The 20,579-nt window shown below is 47.0% G+C and overlaps 1 protein-coding gene across 3 annotated transcripts in view; it reads right to left on the minus strand.

Moving 5' to 3' along the window:
- Positions 1-20,579, minus strand: part of NHSL2 (NHS like 2) — a gene marked incomplete at its 5' end in the record, with an annotated part of 256,434 nt that overhangs the window by 141,115 nt on the left and 94,740 nt on the right. For all 3 annotated transcript variants that reach the window (XM_084789447.1, XM_084789442.1, XM_084789438.1), the window contains one exon: positions 8,685-8,756. In XM_084789447.1, coding sequence (XP_084645573.1) covers positions 8,685-8,756 — 72 coding nt within the window. The remainder of the gene's footprint in view (positions 1-8,684; positions 8,757-20,579) is intronic.

The following is a 20,579-nucleotide window of genomic DNA, read 5'->3' on the forward strand; positions in this document are numbered from 1 at the left end:
ATGAGGAACCTCAGCTGGTTAAAGATCAGGAGTTTGGGAGCCTCAGCCAAAATCTCCTGCCACCAGCGTCACAGCTGATAGAGGGTAAGAGCGCACTGTCCTTAGCTCATACTTTGTTACTAACATAAGACTCAATCTGTGCCAGTTTTATCCGGATGAGCGCCAGTGTGTGCACATCTTAATGAAGGCATTCCAAAATCCAAGAACTACACTGGATGGTGAAATTATGGTTGGATTTGATTTTATTCTTAGTACAAAAGTGCTGACTTGTTTTTCCACAATGAAACTGTGTTAGTTTAAAAATCTGTAAATAACAAAGACTTTATTTTGAAACACAAATTAATACAATGAAAACTCGTGGCAAAACACAAACAAGTGCTGACTTTCATGCCATAGATAATTTATTCTGTGGGAGTTTGAGGGAAGACAGAGTGAGGGGACGGAGGAACATGGGAAACAGCTAAGCTTGTAATCTGAAGATGAGCTAAATCAGAGGTCAAACCCCTAGCCTCCATGGCTGAAAGGCTGAAAAGCTCTGGTCAGGCCCTAACCTACAAGCTGGGTTCATTTCTGGAAGCAGTCTTTGAGCTAAAAGAGTGTGAGAGGCAGGTGTGGTGGCGCACGCCTTTAATTCCAGCATTTGGGAGGCAGAGGCAGGTGGATCGCTGGGAGTTCGAGGCCAGCCTGGTCTACAAAATGAGTCCAGGACAGCCAAGGCTACACAGAGAGACCCTGTCTCGAAAAAACAAAAAACCAAATCAAACCAAAAGAATGTGAGAGATTGCAGATCCACGTCTATGCTTTCCTCCTTGAATGAGGGGGTGAGGGTGGAGAGCGTTGTACTTTGCCAAGGCTCTTCTTGGTCTGTATTGCTCTCCATATAGCCCAGATCTGCCTGGCTAATGTCTTCAGTCTGTAATCTTCTGGGCTCTATGCCTTCTTCTGAGCCCACAGAACATTCAAGGCATTTCTCTAGTATTCATTTGACAAATGAATGCTATCACATGTCAGTAGCTGGTGTATTGCCCCAGATAGTACGAGGGGCCAAAGCAACATGATGGAACACTTGAATGCGCAGCCCTGTGTTATGCATAAGCTGTTTTCTGCGCAGGGTCGTTGTTCTCACGTTTGGCTCCCCCCCCTTCTCTCTCTCTCTCTCTCTCTCTCTCTCTCTCTCTATATATATATATATATATATATATATATATATATATATATATATATATATATATATATATAAAGTTTTTCGAGTCAGGGTTTCTCTGTGTAGCCTTGGCCTGGACTCGCTTTGTAGATCAGGCTGGCCGTGAACTCACAGACATCCGCCTGCCTTTGCCTCCTGAGTGCTAGGATTATAGGTGTGTGCCACCGCGTCCGGGCTTCATCTCAGATCTTACGCCATTTTCCTCAAGTAGCATTCATCTGAGGGAAAGAAGGCTGGATCCCCTGTGCAAATCCATTTTGAAAAGAGGTAGCCCACTCTATGAGGGACCCTCTCTGAGGAGAGAATGCTACAAACTTTAGACAACTTGGGCCAGGCAATAAGGACATTCTCCTGCGGGGCCCCACAGCCCCATCACTCTGTGCAGGGATGACTCATTCTGAAATACATTTCCTTTCTCTTAAAAAAAAAAAAAAATCAAGGCTGCCCTGACATTCAGTTCCATTCGCTCCGCCTCTGGGCCGGCATTGGCACCCCTCCTAGGCAGAGGGCTTGCCAGCAGCTGCACCGCAGCGCCCTCTGCCGTCCCGTTCCGGGCCTTGCTGCCGCCCACTCGCCCTCCCCTTAGAGCTTGGCGGGGGCTGTTTAACAGCCTCCAGTTCCGGAGGTGCGCGGGGACCATGACTCACCGTCCGCCGCTCCCGCCGCCTCCGCACGCGCCAGTTGACGTGCAGAGCTGCTCTGCTCACGCAAACCAGCCTGGGGATACTGAGCCCTGACGACATCACCTGCTTTGCCCTCCTGTGCCCCTATCCTGTGTGAAACCCAGCACTGTTCAAGCTCCTAGGGAAGAAAGCACTTGTCATCTCCAATGTCGCATGAGCACCCCTGACTCCCCCGCGTCGATTCATTACAACTCCTATTGGGGCCAGGGACTTAGTGAGGGCCAGAGAAAGATGGGGTGAAGGTAGGGATCAAACCGCTAAAGAGTAGGGGAGGGGGCTATATGACTCATTTATGTGTGACTCCAACGTTGACGGTGAGATGGGCTTTCCACAGCATCAAATTGTACCCCCCCCCGCCCCGCCCCCCCTCACACACAGGAGAAACACTCAGGGAGGGTCAGACCGCCCATGATGTCATAAAGGACTTAGAAATTTGAGCATTATAACATTTACTATTTTAGAAATAAAAGAAAGGCTGTAAGAAAGCACCGAATGAGAAAGGCAGGTAGGTGTGGGGCTTGAGTGTGTCAATGTTTTGAGTTAAGGAGCAGGGCACAGACCTGAGCATAGGGGCACCCGCCTTTAATCCTAGCTCTTGGGAGGCAGAGGCAGGGAGATCCCTGTGAATTCTAGGCCAGCTTGGTCTACATAGTGAGTCCCAGGACAGCCGGGGCTACACAGAGAAACCCTGTCTCGAAAACAAAACAAAAAGGAGCAGGGGACAGTGGTAGGAGCTGTGAATTAGGAATGTGCGTCAGGAATTGGAATAGATGGGAAAGAAAGGTAACTAAAGTGACCCTGGAACCTTGGTTGGGTCTGTAGTTGAGTCAAGTCCGCATCACCTTCACACCTGCCTCTGGTGTTTGCTACTGCTGGTTTTGTTTTCTATATTAGTAATGGTTGCTGGGTTTGTTAGATGGTAAGGCACACAGAGCACAGCCTGCACCTAAGGCCCCACCTCTGCTTTGGAGACCATACACTTGCAGAAGAGAATCCAGATGTGTGAGGGCAGTGCCCATCCTGTGGGCTGAATGGAACAGAGGTGGGTGGGAGGGCAGAGCTGTTTACCCAGACAGCATTTGCGGAAGCCAAAGAAACCCCAACCCAGTCCCTACTGTCCTCTTTGGGGGAAGCTGTGGAGGGCTGTGGCTAACAACAATGGCTTCATCATGATGCCGACCACCTTTGTAGACCGAAGGTTTGCACCCGAGGGAGCCTGTTGAGTCATCAGACAGCTCCACCTGGAGCCCAAGCATCAAAGTGCATTTGGCTTCCATGTGAGTATCTGCTTCTAGCAGCCAGCCACACCAACCAGACATAGTGCTGGGCAGACAGTGTAGCTCTAGAGTCACAGAGGAAAGCTGCTGCCCCTCTCATGTTGTCTGCATCCTCTGCTATGCCCATGCACCTCACCTATCATGATTTTGTGTCAGTTTTACCTCGAAAAGCGCGACCCACCGTCGCCTGACAGTGCTTGGCTATGCACTTGACTATGATTGTCTGATCAAGAAAACGAGGTATTGTCTCTACTTGAGAGTACTACTAAACAGACCGAGCGCCCACAGCCTGTTAAATATTTAATATTTAACTTCTGGAGCCTGGGAGGAGCCTGGGTGTAGGGCAGGGAAGTGGGCTCTCTGTGTGCTTTAGCTCTGGCTACCTTTCATGAAGGCACCAGTGGTCTTTGTAAAGGAGAAAAAAATGTTTCATGAAAGAAGGAAAATGTCTGGTCTCCTTAAAGTAGTCTATAAGCCCGCTGCTATTCTAGCTAAATCGCCACAGGAATTATTCAGTGAATTTAACAAACGCATTCTAAAATCAGGGAGCATGCACAAGGACTGCTAAAAACACTTTAGTGAAAATACAATGAAAGATAATTTAGTATACAAAGTATTAAATCCATAGTACTTAATGGATTGTGGGTTGGACACAACAGTAGACATTTAGAGTGCTGTGAGAAACTGCATACTGATAACTTGAATAAATGAACAAACCTTACACACACACACACACACACACACACACACACACACAGAGAGAGAGAGAGAGAGAGAGAGAGAGAGAGAGAGAGAGAGAGAGAGAGAGAGAGAGAGAGACTTCCAAAGTCTGCCTTATAAGGAATACATTTGAAACCGGGCATGGTGGTGAGCGCCTGTAATCCCAGCACTCAGGGAGGCAGAGGCAGGTGGATCTCAGTGAGTTCGAGGCCAGCTGGATTGAGGACAGCCAAGGCTACACAGAGAAACCCTGTCTTGGGAAAAAAAAACATAAAAGAAAAAGATTTGGAAACTTCTACAGCTATTAAGAACACTTGAGTTTTTCCAGTGTAGACACTAGCCCCTTCTGGTGGACAGTTTTGGAACTAAAACTAAGTTTTCATGGTATGAATGGGTTTTATCCTGTTTTCAGCCTATGTCCTAACGACTTTAGGATTGCCTCTTCCTAGGGAGTAGCAATAAAGACCCCATTAAGAGAAATCCTTTCTGATCAAGAGAATGAGATCTTTAGCCTGGATGGAAAGCTAACATTCCAGTTGGCAGGGTCAATCACCTGGCCAAGGGACCATCCCCCAGGAAGGCAAGACTACTAGGAAGGCAGGATCACTGTAAGCCATGCTAAAGAAATAGAGGGAAGAATTGTCCCTTTAATGAGATACTGCATTTGTCTTTACCAGAATTCCCTACTGCAGTCTCTTATAGAGCATAGCCACACGACTTTGTAAGCCACTCCACTTTTCTGAATTACTCAGAAAAGCACAACTTCCCTTTTTCTTTCTACCTTTGTTCTAACATGCTTTCCCTAACATACCAGGTTTCTTCAGTCTTTCTGTAAGGCCCCTGTGCCACCATGTGGCTGTCTGCTGCCATATGCCTGATCTCTATGTCCATTTCACTAAAGTAGCTCCCCCTCTCCATTCTGCGCCCTGGGAAGCTGCTGAGGGCTGCAGCTTGCCTGAATTTTATGCTATAATAAAATTGTCCCCGAGCTTGAAATAAATAAATAAATAAATAAATAAAGAAAGAAAGAAAGAAAGAGAGGAAGAGAAGTGAGTTTAAAAAAAGTTAAAGCTCAAAACAAATATCCAGGTTCAATGGTTTTATTGGTAAATTCCTTCAACTGTTCAGACTTTTTACACACTAATTCTACACAATTGATATAATCAACATGTTAAGATATTAAAGAAGAAAAATCACATGAGCATGTCAATTAATGCAGAAAAGTAACTGAGAACTCTGACACCCATGATAAAAATTTTAAAAATCTGAAAAATTGCCTGGCCTGGTGGTGAATGTGTTCAATCCCAGGACTCAGGAGGCAGAGGCAGGAGGATCTCTGTGAGTTTGAGGCCAGCCTGGTCTACAGAGTAAGTCCAGGAGAGCCATGGCTACACAGAGAAACCCAATCTCCTCGAAAATAAAATCTGAAAATTAGGAAAAGAAGAGAAATTCAACTTGAAACTACAGCTGGGCATATAAGCTAAACCACATAGCTGGTGATCAAAACCTGTTCATAGCAAGGCATAAAAGAACAGGTCTGTAATTCCTGCTAGTGAGACGCTGAGACAGAAAGATCTTGAATTCAAGACCTGCTTGGGCTACATTCTAAGACACTGATTCACAAAAGGGGAAGTGAATAATGGTACTTCATCAAAGTTAAAACTTTTGCCTTGTGGAAGACCCTATTAAGAGACTTTTTTGTTTGTTTGTTTGTTTGTTTGTTTTTTGAGACAGGGTTTCTCTGTTTTACAGCCCTAGCTGTCCTGGATTCGCTTCATAGACCAGGCTGGCCTCAAACTCCCAGAGATCTGCCTGCCTCTACTTCCTCCTAAGTGCTGGGATTAAAGGCGCGAGCACCACCACCTGACTGAGAGACTTTTTAAAAAGTTAGACACTAGGAGAAATATTTGCAAAACATTTATCTAACAAAGCACTTGAATCCATAATGTACAAAGAATTCTGAAAACTCAGCAGTTAAAATTCAAACAGCTCAACCAGAAAATGAGCTAAAGACATAAATAGACATTTACCGAAGAGGAGTCACGGTTGTCACATCAGCCCTTGAGAAGATGTTCAACATCAGCAACCACCAGGAAAATGCAAATTAAAACCACGGGGAGACATTACCACACACCTATCTGAATGTCTAAAATTGTACTAAAATGTGACAACACCAAATGTTGATGAAAGTGTGTAGAAATTGGATCCCTCGTACATTGCTGGTGGGAATATAAAATGGTAGAGTATTCTGGAAAGCAGTTTGGCAGATTCTTTAACAAACTAAACATGCAAGTATGATCCAGCAACTGCAGTCTTAGGCATCTGTCCCAGAGAAATTAAACCCTAAGTCCACTAAAAAGCTGCTAGGCAAAAGCCATAGCAGTGTTATTCGTAAAAGCCAAACCCAAGAAACACTACAGATGCCCCCCCAGTGCCCGCATGGACAAACATTCTGCGATGTATCAAGACCACAGAAAACTGTTTGGCAAAACAAAGGCAGAGCACTGAGCGAGCAAACAAACAAATGAACGAAATAGAATATTGACACATGTGATGAGCCTGACAATGACTCTCTTTATCAGTGGTTCTCAACCTCCCTAATGCTGTGACCCTTCAATACAGTTCCTCATGTGGTGACCTCCAGTCATACAATCATAGTTGTTCCTACTTCACAACTGCAGTTTTGCTGCTGTTATGAATTGTAACGGAAGTAACTAATATACAGGATATCTGATACGCAACCCCTAAGGGGTCGCGACCCACGAACTGAGAACCTCTGCTGTAGATCATGGTGGTGATGGAAAGAAATCCCTAAAGGTAACACGATGTATGGCTGTGTTGTTGTTGTTGTTGTTTTGAAATGTAATTTTGTTGAAATGACCTAATTCAAGAAATGGAACAAAGTTGTTAAATTGTTTGCAGGAAAATAGATGCAAGGGGAGATACTCATATTAAGTGAATTAAGCCAGTGTTGGATAGACAAATATCATATGTTTTCTCTCATTTTTGATTCCTAAATTTTATATAGATACATACACCATGTATGAACATATGCCATGGAAGTAGAAGTAAAACTTTCCCAAAGGGGACTAAGAAGAAGGTAGGGAGGACTCATATGTGTTCAATGTATACCGTATATTAGTGTAAAAATACCCTTATGTACCATAGCATAATGTACAAGAAATATAGTCAATGAAAGAAAACAAAGAAATGATGGGGCTGGTGAAATGGCTCAGTAGGTAAAGGTGCTTGTGGGTAAGCTGATGACCTGAGTTCCATCCTCAGTCCCTCACGGTGGAAACAAGAGAATTAGCTCCTGTAAGCTGTCCTCTGACTTCCACACTGTGGCTTGTTCCAGCATGTACACATGCGCGTGCACGCCCACCCGCCCACCCAGCCACACCCACACACAAGTTTTTGTTAAAGGGACTGATAAGGGTTAAATAGGCATTGGGTAGTTATGGCCTGGTAGTGTGGAAATGCTGTTTCTTGGCAGTTGGTGTCAGCATCCTGCTTGTGTGTTGTCCTGGATTTCTGACTAGCACCTGTATTTTTTTTTTTTTAATGTAAGGTAACTCTACAACGCTTTAAAAAAGAAAGTTTAATTATGAGGCTGGTGAATTAGACACAAGTCCTGACAGAGAGGTTTCCAAGACATTGTTAAGTGAGAAAAGCGAGTTGCAGATCACTGTGCTTAGTGCACCACCAATTGTTTTTAAGCTTCTATGTAAAACCAAGCTATTTACAGTGATGACGACCCGAAAGAAGGTGGGCACGCCACATGGAGAACAGTGGCTACCTCTGGGGAGTGCAGCGGACACGGTAAGTAAGGATGTTAACAGCAGCCGAATTGATTTTGCTCACAAGAACAGTGGGCTAGGGGTGCGGCTCATTGGCAGAGCGATTGCCTAGCACACGAGGTGCTGCCTTCCATCACCAACGCTGGAACAATACAAACATTTCTGGGAATATATTCATATTATTTGTGTCATAAAAAACCATCCTCGACACAACCGCAGTGTTCGAGGAATTCAAATCTGCATTTCCCATCTGGATTTGACATGGTTAATCAGCAGAGTGGCAGGGCACACAGCCTGACTCCTGCCCTTGAGCCTGAACGGAGTGGCTCTGATCCTCATTTCGAGGCAGGCCCACTAGCAGTCGAGGAAGGGCCAATGCCCCACAGCTGCTAATCACCACATAGAAAACACACAGCAAGCCACATAGCAACATCTCCTAGAAGGCTAAAGTTGACAGAGGCTCACGCAGCCACAATCCTGGGAGCAGCCAAGTCTTCCCCTGAAGACCTGAAAACCTGAAGAAACGGCAGCGGTCGAGCTTTTTTTTTTTTTTTTTTTAAAGAAATCGATACCTCCAGGTGCGAGTGGGACGTCTACAACCCACCACAAAAGGCTAAGTAAGAGCACACTCACCTTGGGTAGCCCTGGCCACCGCATCCTTTCAATCATTTCTCTATTCACCATTTGTTGAGCACCTATTATGTGCCTGGTAGCCACAGTCGCAGTGTTCAAAACAGAGTCCTTCCCTGCCGGAGCCCCCATTCTACCGGGAGAGCGGGCACTGGGCAAGCAGCACGAGCAGCTTAGCTGCTGGGTGGTATGAAGTGCTGTTACTAGCAGCATGGTAAAAAGGGTGTGAGGTGGTGGGGACCGCGAAATGTCACCAGAAAAGGTCTCAACGACAAAGCAGTGACAACCAGGCAGCCCGCTCTGCCATTTTCTACTTGCCCCTCCACATATTCTCTGTCCCTCCGCACCCAGTTTAGCCCTGGTAGCTGACCTGTGCTGGCTACATCCACAAGCTCCCGTGCTCTCTGGCTCCGAGTCCCGTTCACCACCCAGTGGCAGGCACCTGGAAAGACATGAGAAGAAAAACAAGAAACTGAGACGAGGACATCACTTTTCCTGCTCTCTAGGTGCAGGACCTCTGTGTTGGCTGCACCCCGCTCCTTCAGGCAAACTTCTCCCCCAAAGAGAGTGATAAGAAGTGACCACATTCTTTCTTGTTTAGATTTGCTTTTTTTTTTTTTAACTTTTAAGCCAGGAACCTTAAAAAAATTATTTATTTATTTACTTTACATCTCAACCGTTTCCCCCTCCCTCCTCTCTTCCCAGCCTTTCCTTTCCCACCTCCCCTCCCTGTTTTCTCTTCAGAGAAGGAGGATCCTCCAATAGATTATCAACCAGCCTTGCCATCTCAAGTTGCAGTAGGACTAGACGCGTCTTCTCCTACTGAGGATAAACTAGGTGGCCCACTAGGGAGAAAGGGTCCCAAACGCAACAGAGTCAGAGACAGCCCTTGCTGCCGCTGTTTGGAGTTCCACATGAAGACCAGGCTACACAACTGTTACACGTGTGCAGAGGGCCTATGCATATTGAGGCAGGATCTGGTAGCCCAGGCTGGCCTCAAACTCACAAGCTTTCTGCTTGGGTTCTGTTCACTTCCGGTGTCACAGGCCTAAGTGACCACAGCCAGCTTAGATTTTCCATATACTTTATTTGTACATATTCACTGTACAGAATGGTAGACTTCTTCACGGCAATTTTCACATAGGTATCTCACACGCTTGCTCATTTTCATCCATCTTCTCTTACCTCGCCTGTGGATAGGTTCTGAAGGGATTTCTGAGGCATTGTGCCCTACTAAGATGGCCAGAGCACAAGCCCCAAGCCAAGAGCAATTCCTCTACCTGCTATTGTGCTAATCAATGGGAGTTCTGCTGTCAGCAAGATTTCCGAGGGTCTCTGTGTAGCAGGAGCATCCTAACATACTGCCATTTGTGCAGGACACACAACTCTGGGAAACTCAAAGGATTCTTCTAGTCTGTTCCTGACTCTAGAACAAGTCCAGAAAACGGCCATCATGGGCTTTCAAGTGAACCCATCTCACCTCTACTGGGGAGAGGGGATGCTCCATGCCATTTTGCCCCCTTCCCTGGGCCCCTGGCACCAGCCACTCTACCTACGTGAGCTAGCCTAACCACGTCAACATCAGAATTCCAAGAAAAGCTGTCCCAATTTGCCCTGTCCAACTTCCTGTCATTCACAGCTGCCAACAGACAGAAGGCATCCATCACCCACTGAGCAAAAGCAATGGGCCACAGTGGGGACAGTGTGAAGGAGACATCTGAAAGAAATTAAAAGGCAGGGAGGGGGGGGGGGACCGGGAGCCCAGGCAAGCACCAGCCATATCATATGCTGGTGAGGTCGCTGAGAGGGAGCGGCTGGAAAGCCTAGCCCCAGGCTGCAAAGTGCCCACGTTTGGGTGTGTTTCAGGACAAAAAAGCACCCTGCGTGTTTCTGCGGACACTGTAGATTCTCAGTGTACACTGAGATTTGAAGCTCTGCTTCAAATTCATGAAGCCCTGACCCAAGGTACCCAGCTGGGACAAGGAGGACAGCACGTGATTCTGAGGGCCCATCCCAAAGCTAGGACAAGCTGTTGGCATTTTGTTTACACTGACATAAATCAATCCAAAGAAATGAGTCCCGCGGCCAAAGTCAGAAATGCTGCAGATCAAATGGCTGCCAGCCTCTGAATTTTGGCCCGCTCATCAAGCGAGGGCTAACCTACAATAGCATCCTGAATCCAGCCCTCTCAAGCTGAGTGTCCTTAATATTAAGAACCCAGCCAGGACCTCAGTTTTCTGATCTAAAAATGGAGCCACTTGATACCTCACAGTGTCATAGTACGGGTCAAATGAACTGTGTGTCACATGGGTCTGGCCCTGGCCTTGGAATCCTGGCTGCTCAGCATTTGTCTCTTCTTTCCTGGGATCTATTTTTCCTAGGCAAGAGTGAGGCGTGTGGGGTGAGGAAATTCTGGGGTTCCAGTGGCCCTGGGAGCCCTTGAGAGCTCTCTGAAGGGCTTGGCAGCTCTTACATCGATGCTTGTTTCTGCTCTTTACTAAGAGGTGTCCTGGTTGACTGTCATTTGGTCCTAGCAGGACATGCCTCCATGAACTGCTTGTCACTGAAGGGCACTAATGCCCATTAATAACTGTAGACTTGGCTGACCCACCTCAGCAACTGCTTTCATCTCTAGAACCTCAGGCCTTCCTTACCCGACTCTATGCTGCCACAGTGATCTTTGGCTGGGAACTGCTAAAGGGTCTCTGCCCACTTTCCTCTTCTAGCCTTCTTGCCCCTCCTTTTTCCATTCCCCCCTCTCCCTCCCTCCCTCCATCCCCCCTCTCTCTCTGTCCCTCCCTCCCTCCATCCCCCCTCTCTCTCTCTGTCCCTCCCTCCCTATCTCTCCCTCCCTCCCTCCCCCACCTCTCTCATCCTGGCCTTGGCCCTCCATCTTGCTCCTTCACTGGCACGTTTCAAAAAACCCTCACCCAAATATGGTAGTCACAAGGAAGCAGCTATAAAGAGTGGCTCAAATGGACTCATGGCCCAATTGAGGAGAACCTAATCACAGGGTCACTTTATCAGTGCCAGCTGTACCTTCTCTTTTGTCCCCACTGGGGCATGAGGAGGATGGCAAAGCCAAATGAGGCCTGGCTGATGCCCTTAGGCACCTGACTAGCCAGTGGGTACACTGACCACACAGTGGGGAGAGTGGCTGCTTGTATCAGAGACCTGGGAAGGCTTTCCTAAAGAGAAAACACTTCAGCTGCACCTTGAATCCTAAGCATTCACTCTGCAAAGAGAAAGGTTCAAAGGGCATTGAAGGATGTTAAGGCCCACGAGGAGCGAAGGGGGAAGCAGGGAGTCTAGAAAAAGTTAACTGGAGCCAACTGGCCAGAATGACAGCTGATAGGGGCTGGGTCATGGAGGTCAGATTGCCAGGCTCAGTAGGTGGCACTTGGTGAATGTTGGTAGACATGGTGAAAGCCAGAACTCAAGATAATCTTGGCTGAATGCATGGCTTGCCCAGCTATGGGGAGCCTTGGATTCTATCCCCAGCACAACTGAAATGATTATTCCAGAAGGCAGAGAAACAGAAAAGACCAGTCAGGACACTGCTGCCATGGTCCTAACACAAGGTGAAGGCCTGGGTGAGGATGCTCACCCCATGAATGGGTACACGAGGCAGAGAAGAGACAGCACAGTGCCTGCGTGCTGTGTGATGGGCCTGTATCTTGCCATCGCTTTTCACCCTTCCCAGTGTGACAGGGCAGGACAGTGCACAGGTTCCTCCTCCATCTTGTAGTCTTGCTGAGGCCTTTTTAGTTTTAACTAGAATTTGATCTCCTCGGTGGTGAATTCTATGGAAATTACCCAACTCTAGTCTAGAAACGGAAGCTCAGGCTGCCTCAGTTAACTTAGCCTCACTTAAACTGCCTGTTTGTGCAGACCTCCTCTTGCAGCTGCCAAGTGAGATATACCAAGATGTGGTTTTTACCTTTAAAAATCCCTTACCCTAAACACTTGAGGCTATGCCTGGGTCCCAAATACCTGAGTGTAGTCCCAGCTGGCTGGAATAAAAACTCTCATTTGGCTATGAACTGTGAGTACTCATCTCTGGGGGCTGGGGGGGGGGAGGGGGCGGGTTTCCCTGTAACATCAATACCTTAACCTGCAGCCATTTTAATAGAGCTCAGGCCTTCCAGTGCAACTTCTACCATAGTGTATTCCCAACCAGCTCCACCTCCCCAAGCCCTCACCTGTCCTTGGGGCTGGGATCCCATTGCCTTTGGGCTGGGAACCCATTGCCTTTGGGCATTCCCAAGTAATCATCTCACCAACGTGTCCCTAACCGCCAAGCTTGTGCTCACTTCTCGGCTCCAAACCAATTTGGTAGAACTGTGGTCTTGTGGTTTTCTGGGATCTGATCCAGTAATTAGGGATCATTTTGTACCTTTGGGGCAAACACAACTCCCTAGTTCTATAGCACTAGTGTGCCTGTCAGCATAGACGGCTCGTGTTGGAGAAGCAGCGTCTTTTCTACTCCCTGCTGTCAAGTTTCTTCCAAATGACCTTGTCCCTTCTGTCCCCCCCTCCCCAAGATATATCTGGAAATGTGTAGAGGCATGTCTGGTTGTCACAATGGCTCCAGAGTACAACTGTCATTTCAGGCCAGGAAGTCGGGGCATTGAATGCAAAGGAGAGTGTCACGCTGCAGAGAACTGTGTAACCTCAATTGCCAATGGTGTGGTGGTCCCCACATTGCACCCATGGGTTCACTTTCTGAAGTTTCCTCTACCTACTGGCAACTGTAGGTTGAAAATATTTAAGCAAAAATTGAGAAATAAACAATTATTGTTTAAAAAAAATAACTTCTCTAGCAGTTTATGGTTATAATGATTCTTTTTCATTATTAGTTACAGTTTCTTAATCTCCATCTGTGACTAGCCTATCAGCTGGGTCTCATCACAGAGCTTTTATGAAAGAAAACCACTTCAGACATCCACTAGGTGTCTTTAGAGCCAACACCCCACGGATAAGGGGGCAACTTGAACTGTGATTTCAAGTTCTCTGAGGCTGTCCTTTTCTATTCTCCTTGCTTAGCATAGGAGGGTGTGCACCAAGTGCTTGAGACATTGATAAGTCATTTCATAGCGTCATTCTGACTGAGTATCATACTGCTGGGTGCTAGAGACCAAGGGACAAACACACTTGGGCAGGGCCTTTATCCCTGGGCCAGCCTTAGTTGCCTGCTAAGGTAATCCTAAAACCCCAGTGTGCATCACTTCTATCACAGGCCCTGCCTAGCAAGCTAAATGCTGAGCTACAAAAACCATTCATTCATTTATCAGGCATCTAGGAGCCCCTGAAATAGTTCAAAATAGTGCCCAGCCATGATTTTGTGCATTCCACCAAGAGTAGAGGAGGCCTGGGAGGGGGCTGGTAGTTGAGGTGGGGTCAGAGACGTTCCTACCCGTCTCAGACAGTCTCTGGGGACTTGGGGGGGGGCTGGTGTGGATGGAAATATGTGCCACATGGCCTGAACTGCAGGGCCAGCCCCCAGCTCTCACAGCCCCAAACACTTCCAGATGGATTTATTTATAACTCCCCAAACAGAGGCAGCACTTGCTGCTCTGCCTCATTCCCCTCCCCACTGCTGAACAGGGCCAGGCCACCCCCTCCACTTCAGAAACCAGCAGGGGACAGGGAAGGAGCAATAAAGTGGCAGAATCATAGCTCACAGAGTCCAAGCTTAAGGTCACCACTGTCCCCTAGGTGGCAGCAGCAGCCCGTTGTGTAGGTGTGCCTGCGGAACCTGGCCACCATCATGCCTACCTGGTCCATGTGACTACTACTCCAGAATGGCTGGAGAGAGAGAGAGAGAGAGAGAGAGAGAGAGAGGGGGGGGGGGGGAGAGAGAGAGAGAGAGACAGAGAGAGAGAGAGACAGAGAGAGAGAGACAGAGAGAGACAGAGAGAGACAGAGAGAGAGACAGAGAGAGACAGAGAGAGAGAGACAGAGAGAGACAGAGAGAGACAGAGAGAGACAGAGAGACAGACAGAGACAGAGAGAGACAGAGAGAGAGAGAGACAGAGAGAGACAGAGACAGAGACAGACACAGACAGATGAGTGTGTGGTGTGTGTATGTGCGTGTGTGTGAGTCTCTGTGTGAGTGTGTGTGCGCACGCATGTGCATGTGTGTGAGCGCGTGTGAGTGCGTGCACGCGGGAAATATCCATTTTGACAAGTCTCCTTTCCAGGCCTGCTTCCACCTCATAAAGCCGAGGCACACCAAGGTCGCCTTCTCATTCTTTACGTCTGGGGTATTCTGAGTCTCCTCCTCTCCGCTGCCTCCTGCTAATACTGCTTTCCACAGTTTATAGACTTTCATGGGTTTTGAGTTATGACATTTCCAACTCTTGACTCTTTTTGCAAGCAGGAGACAGCTGAGAGAGGCTAAGTAATGTGCCTAAGATCACACAGCAAGCTAAATAGCAGAGACAGAAGAGGAAAACCCAGGCCTGCCCCTGACGCTTGCACCCTCCAAAGTCCCATTTTCTTCTCGTGTGTCAAGTGGGACTAGCAGGTGGTGTGCTGGCTCTGCGTGGAGCACATGCTGGCTCTGTCATTTACTCCTTTGGTGACCTTTGATGACTTAGTTTTCTTCTCTCAACTCAAGTTCTCGATCTTTCTTTTAAGGATTAAAGAAATGATGACTCTAAATAACCTAGACTAGCGCTTGGCTCTCAGGGAGCCCTCAATCAGGAGGAACGAATAGGGCTGTGGTATAGCTCAGATGCAGCATTTGCTAAGCACCTGTAAAGTCTGGGTTCTGTCCCTGGTAAAAAACACACACACACCCCCCCACACACTGTTGTTTACTTGCATCACTATAGAGCTTGAACTTTCACCTCTTGATAGTTCAAACATTACAAGGCAAACGCTACCTTGTGCTTTCTCATACAGAAAGAGGTAAGCCATGGGGATTTACTGAGTGGCCCACTAAGGCTGTGCTTGTAGCACCAGAGGAGGTACTTGGGCCATGGATTCTGGGCTTCCAATAGAGGCTGAAAGACAAAATAAATCTCTTAGCTGAGCCTCTAGCTTCCTCACTCCATCCTGGCCCACCTTTTCCACTTCATGGCCAGCCTGGAGCTTGTGGTCCAGAGGCTTAGTGCCCACACCCAGCTGAGCAGGCGCATTTTAGTGACCCTAAGATGGATACGTGGGCATGTCAGGTGTTAAAGAATGTTTTGACCCTGCAGCTGGGGGTCTTTCTTAGCTATGGCTAGTTCCTTTCTTAGCTAGAGCTAGAGCTGGAGGTGACCAGAGGGGACAAGGGTGGCAAAGAAAGGAGACCAAAATGTTTCAGAGGAAAGTTTCTAGATTGCTGAATATCTGCTTTCTATAAATCCTTTCTGCCACCAAAGTCACATATAACCCACGTCTGCCAGACCCACCCCTCTGTATCCAGGGGTCCAGACAAATTTTCCTGCAGCTGTTCAGGAACACATGACACCAGACTTCTGCCCCAGTGGGAGCCTCTGGCATTCGCACATTCCTTCCTGCTTGCTGCTGCACAATTAGCCACGCATAATTTCTCTGTGTTTTTCCACCCCACACCGCACGCCAGTGACGGCATGAGGGAGTAGCAAGCTCTGAGCACACATGGGCAAGGAGGGCCATTGGTGCTTCTGTCAATTGGATGTGACTCATCAGATGGGCCCTAAATCCCAACAGCAATTTGGCTTCATCTGTTTCACCTTTGCAGTGGGCTTCTGGGAGGCTTGGCGTTCCCCCAGAGTGTAGGAGGCACGCAGAGCAGGTGCGTGACACATGCCTGATCTCTGTCTAAGCAAAAGGAACTCTCAGAGTATGTGCAGAAACTATCTCAGAGGGTCTCTGGGTGGGTGGGTGGCGGAGCAGTTCCTTTCCATCTCCAGAAGCTTCTTTCTACAACAAAGGCAGAAACTGTCATATTTACTGCTCCAACCCTACTGTGTGGTTCTCTGAACTTCAGTATTCCTCGGTGAAGCGCAAGCAGTATTGCCTCTCACACAGAGTTCCTCTGACTCAGGGATGTGAGGTCCTCTCACTCAATGCTACTTTTCTAATGCCTTCTTGTGCTGCGAAAGTAAATTGGCGCATATTCTAAAAGCACCTAGAGGCACACATGTGGCGCACAGACATACATGCAGGCAAAACATCCATACACCTAAAATGAAAAAAAAAACACCTAGAGGAAGATTGTTTCATCTCAGGATTGATGGAACGTTGTGCTGTGTCTGTACCATCTGTACCAGAATGAGAGAAACAAAAGAAATCCAGAGTTTTCATACATACATAAGAGGTTGTAGTATATGTAGGAACTTAGGCATGAATGAAATAGTTCAGACAACTCAAATGCCTAAAGAGTCAAGCAGACAGGATAGTGAAGAAAGGTGGGGACAATACAATAAGGACTGGTGGGGACTGTAAAGATCTGGGCAGCACATGTTTTAGCTAAAGGGGAAGTCACCATCCCAATACAGTTACCTACTGTCCTGTGGAAATGCAGATTTTCTGTTTTTCAAAAAGAGCCAGAAATCCAGACCACATGAAAAGATTACTAATTGTTCTGGGACACACTCTGTGGCTATTATTTAGCCTAGTGGTCACAAGCCTGTGGCTTCTCCATAATAATCAATGATATATTTGTCACAATAAGTGCTACTGATGGAAAAGGAGCAAACCAACTCCCACACTTACCCTCTGACCTCCACACGTACCCTGGAGCTCATGTGGGTATGTGCACACTCAAACACACACACACACACACACACACACACACACACACACACACACAAATAACTGTGTGAAAAAACAAAAGCAAATTTTAAAACTTTTAAGTGAGCCCATATCAAGGTGCAATGCAGGCCAAGCTTCAAAGGGTGGTTATGAATTTGGCAAATAGAAGGGAGCAGCTTTCAGCAAGGCCAAGGGCAGAGACAGAATGCAGAGTGACGGGTCTGTCTGTCATGCTTTGGAGCATGAGTGACTTCTGACCACAGTCTCAGTAGGTGACGTTTACTCATGGCTGGAACCAGGACGCTTACTGTGCAGAGAGTGAGAAAAGTAAGCAACTGTTGCTTAGAGGCTTGAGCCTGAAAAAGCATACAGAAGAGTGCTAGGCACAGACAGACTGGTTACGCCACCGCCACCAGGCCTTTTCAAGAGTAAGGTGATTTGAAAAGCTAGGAAGAAAAGAAAATGCACAAAGCCTGACCATAGTGAGTGACTAGAAGCAGCCTCAGAATTGTGGGCTCAGGTCAACAGCAACGTGGTAAAACCCACCATAGTGGCCAGAGGTCCCCAACACTGCTCTGGTACTGGAGAAAGGAAGGAATGGACAGGAGATTCTAGAAAGCCAGAGACACACAGAACTTCAGGAAACTATGTATAAAACACCTCCTTTCTGTCAAGGGTAGCTGCTTTGTTCCCCCTTGCAAGCCTTACTCTCCTTTGCCGTGTGAAGCAAACGTGGCCAGGTTCTGGAGAGAGGACCTGGGCACTGTTGTGAGCTGGGTTTCTGTGTACTTTTTTTTTTCTTTCTGTGATCCTTCTCCACGCTGCCTCTTGTTTTAGTGGCCACATATGCCACCGTGGGACCCACTTCATTCTCCCGACTCCTGCGTGCACCCAGCCCTGTGCTCTCCCCTTAGGGATAAGATGCTTTCGTCAATTGTTTTCCAGGAGAGTGACTTCCAATGCCTAGAGTTTTTGATCCTGAAGAATTATCTAGTTAGATATAATAAACAACAATAAAAGTATATAACTAAACATGTTTATTGTTTTTTAATTATATCTAACTATAACATACATTCTTCAGGACAAGAGGAGGGGAGGTAGGGGGAAGAGGATGAGAGGGAGGGACCAGGAGGACAGGAGGGAGGGACCGGGAGGACAGGAGGGAGGGACCGGGAGGACAGGAGGGAGGGACCGGGAGGACAGGAGGGAGGGACCGGGAGGACAGGAGGGAGGGACCGGGAGGACAGGAGGGAGGGACCGGGAGGACAGGAGGGAGGGACCGGGAGGACAGGAGGGAGGGACCAGGAGGACAGGAGGGAGGGGACTGTGATTGGGATGTAAAGCGGATATATAAGTTAAAGACAAATTTTTAAAATTCAAAAAAATTAAAAATTAAAAAAATTAAAAAGAAAACATCCCATTAGGAGAGGAGAAAGGCCTGTAAAGCATCCTCTCAGGACCGACAGGCAGATAATGGGAGCTCTAGGGCAGGGGATCATGAGGAGCCCCACTTCCTTGAAAACCTATGGCACTTAATAGTCTCCGGAAGAGGGAAAGAGATTTTCTTCAGTGGTGTAGCCACTGGTAAGAATCCCGTAAGCAAGCCAGGCGTGGTGGCGCACGCCTTTAATCCCAGCACTAGGGAGGCAGAGGCAGGCAGATCGCTGTGAGTTCAAGGCCAGCCTGGTCTACAGTGTGAGTCCAGGACAGCCAGGGCTACACAGAGAAACCCTGCCTCGAAAAAAAAAAAAAGACTCCCATAAGCAATCCTAATGAAAGTCACTGGGTCCTTAAAACCAAACAAATAGAAGCCTAAAAGTGGAAGAGGGAGTAGGTCAGGAAGCAGGAAAAGATAATCAGGAATGGGAGAGGAACAGAAGAAGGAAATGGGAGCTGACCATGATAAAAGAACATTATATGTATGTATTAAAAATGTAATAATGAAAGCTATCATGCATCGTATACATATGCTAAGAAAATTATGATGTAGGTCTGGGGAGATGTTTTTTTTTTTAGTGAGTAAATACTTGCCACTAAGTATGTGGACCAGAGCTTAGATGGCTTTGGACTTCTGACCATAAAAAAATACATTTGTGTTGCCTTAAGTGGCTACATGGATGGTAATTTGTTACAGCAGCAACAAGAACTGATAACCAGCTTTGGAGGCAGGCGTGAGTAGTGTTTTAGTCCTGGCCGCCTCACTTAACCTCTTTGGGTCTCAATGGCACCATTTGTAAAATAGAGACCAGAGTGCTTTCACACAGTTGAGCCAAAGAACAACCAAGGTCTCCATATGATGTGGCCTGGAACAGGGGAGGTGCAGATATTCTTTTCTTCAATTCAGCTGGGGACAAAGTGTACTCTTGGGATTAGCGGTGTTCTAAAAAATGTTCACCAATAGGATCTTAAAACTGTGTGCATGTAGATAAGTAAGTACTATATACATTTACTTATGTAAGATGACAAAGCACACAAACAATGATGAGATGGTAATTCTTTGAGATTTTTTTTTCTTGTTGTTGTTGTTTGATTGTTTTGTTTTTCTAGGCCGAGTTTTTCTGTGAAATAGCCTTGGCTGTCCTGGAACTCATTCTGTAGACCAGGCTGGCCTCAAACTCAGAGATCTGGGTGTCTCTGCCTCCCAAGTGCTGAGATTAAAGGCGTGCGCCACCATGCTTGGCCTGAGATAGGTAGTCTTTATTGCAGATTTCATAATGGCAAATTGATTCTCACATAGTGCTTTCATTGATCACACTTGTGGTAGAAAGGCCAGTGCAGTTCGCAGATGAAAGGTAGACAGCTCATTTATATTCAGGAGTAAGAAGAAAGTGAACCGGTAAAGAATCACTAGACCCTCACTGATCCCTCATTGTGTGAACTTGTTTGTTGAAGCTCAATGCTTACTGAAAGCATTATTTCCTCAGTTATTTGCGCACTATGCATGAAGTCAAGAGTAATAGACACATCACATTTCAAGGTCCATGTATGTTATTAACATTTTTCCTTCCTTCCTTCCTTCCTTCCTTCCTTCCTTCCTTCCTTCCTTCCTTCCCTCTTCTCTTCCTTTTCTCCTCTTCTTTCCTTCCCCCTCCCCTTTCCCTCTCCTTCCTCTTCCTTTCTTCTTCCTTCCACTTCCCCTCCTCTCCCCCTGAACTCTCCTTCCGGGGATGGAGCCCAGGACCTCCTGCATTCTAAGCCCACACAGCGTCCACCACTTTCTGAAGCCTACAGTACAGGGTCCAGAACAAGAACCCAAGTCCTGATTTGTGGCACTTTAGATTTCCATGACATAGATACACTCATTTTGGCCCATTTCAAGCTTCCGAAGTGACATGAATTTGACACAAAGTGCAAGGAGCCCTGGTGCAGTATGCCATGCATAGGCAAGGGATGGCAAGAAGTGCAAGGGTGTCAAGCAATGCGGAAAGCTGCCGGAGAAGCAGGAAGTGAGCAGCTGTACTTAACACCTTCGTTTTCAACACGATTTATTTAATTACAGGGTTATACAATTTAGTATGTTTGCTTAACAGTTTAT

The sequence above is a fragment of the Acomys minous genome (assembly GCF_964271855.1).
Source record: "Acomys minous genome assembly, chromosome: 7".
Taxonomy (NCBI): domain Eukaryota; kingdom Metazoa; phylum Chordata; class Mammalia; order Rodentia; family Muridae; genus Acomys; species Acomys minous.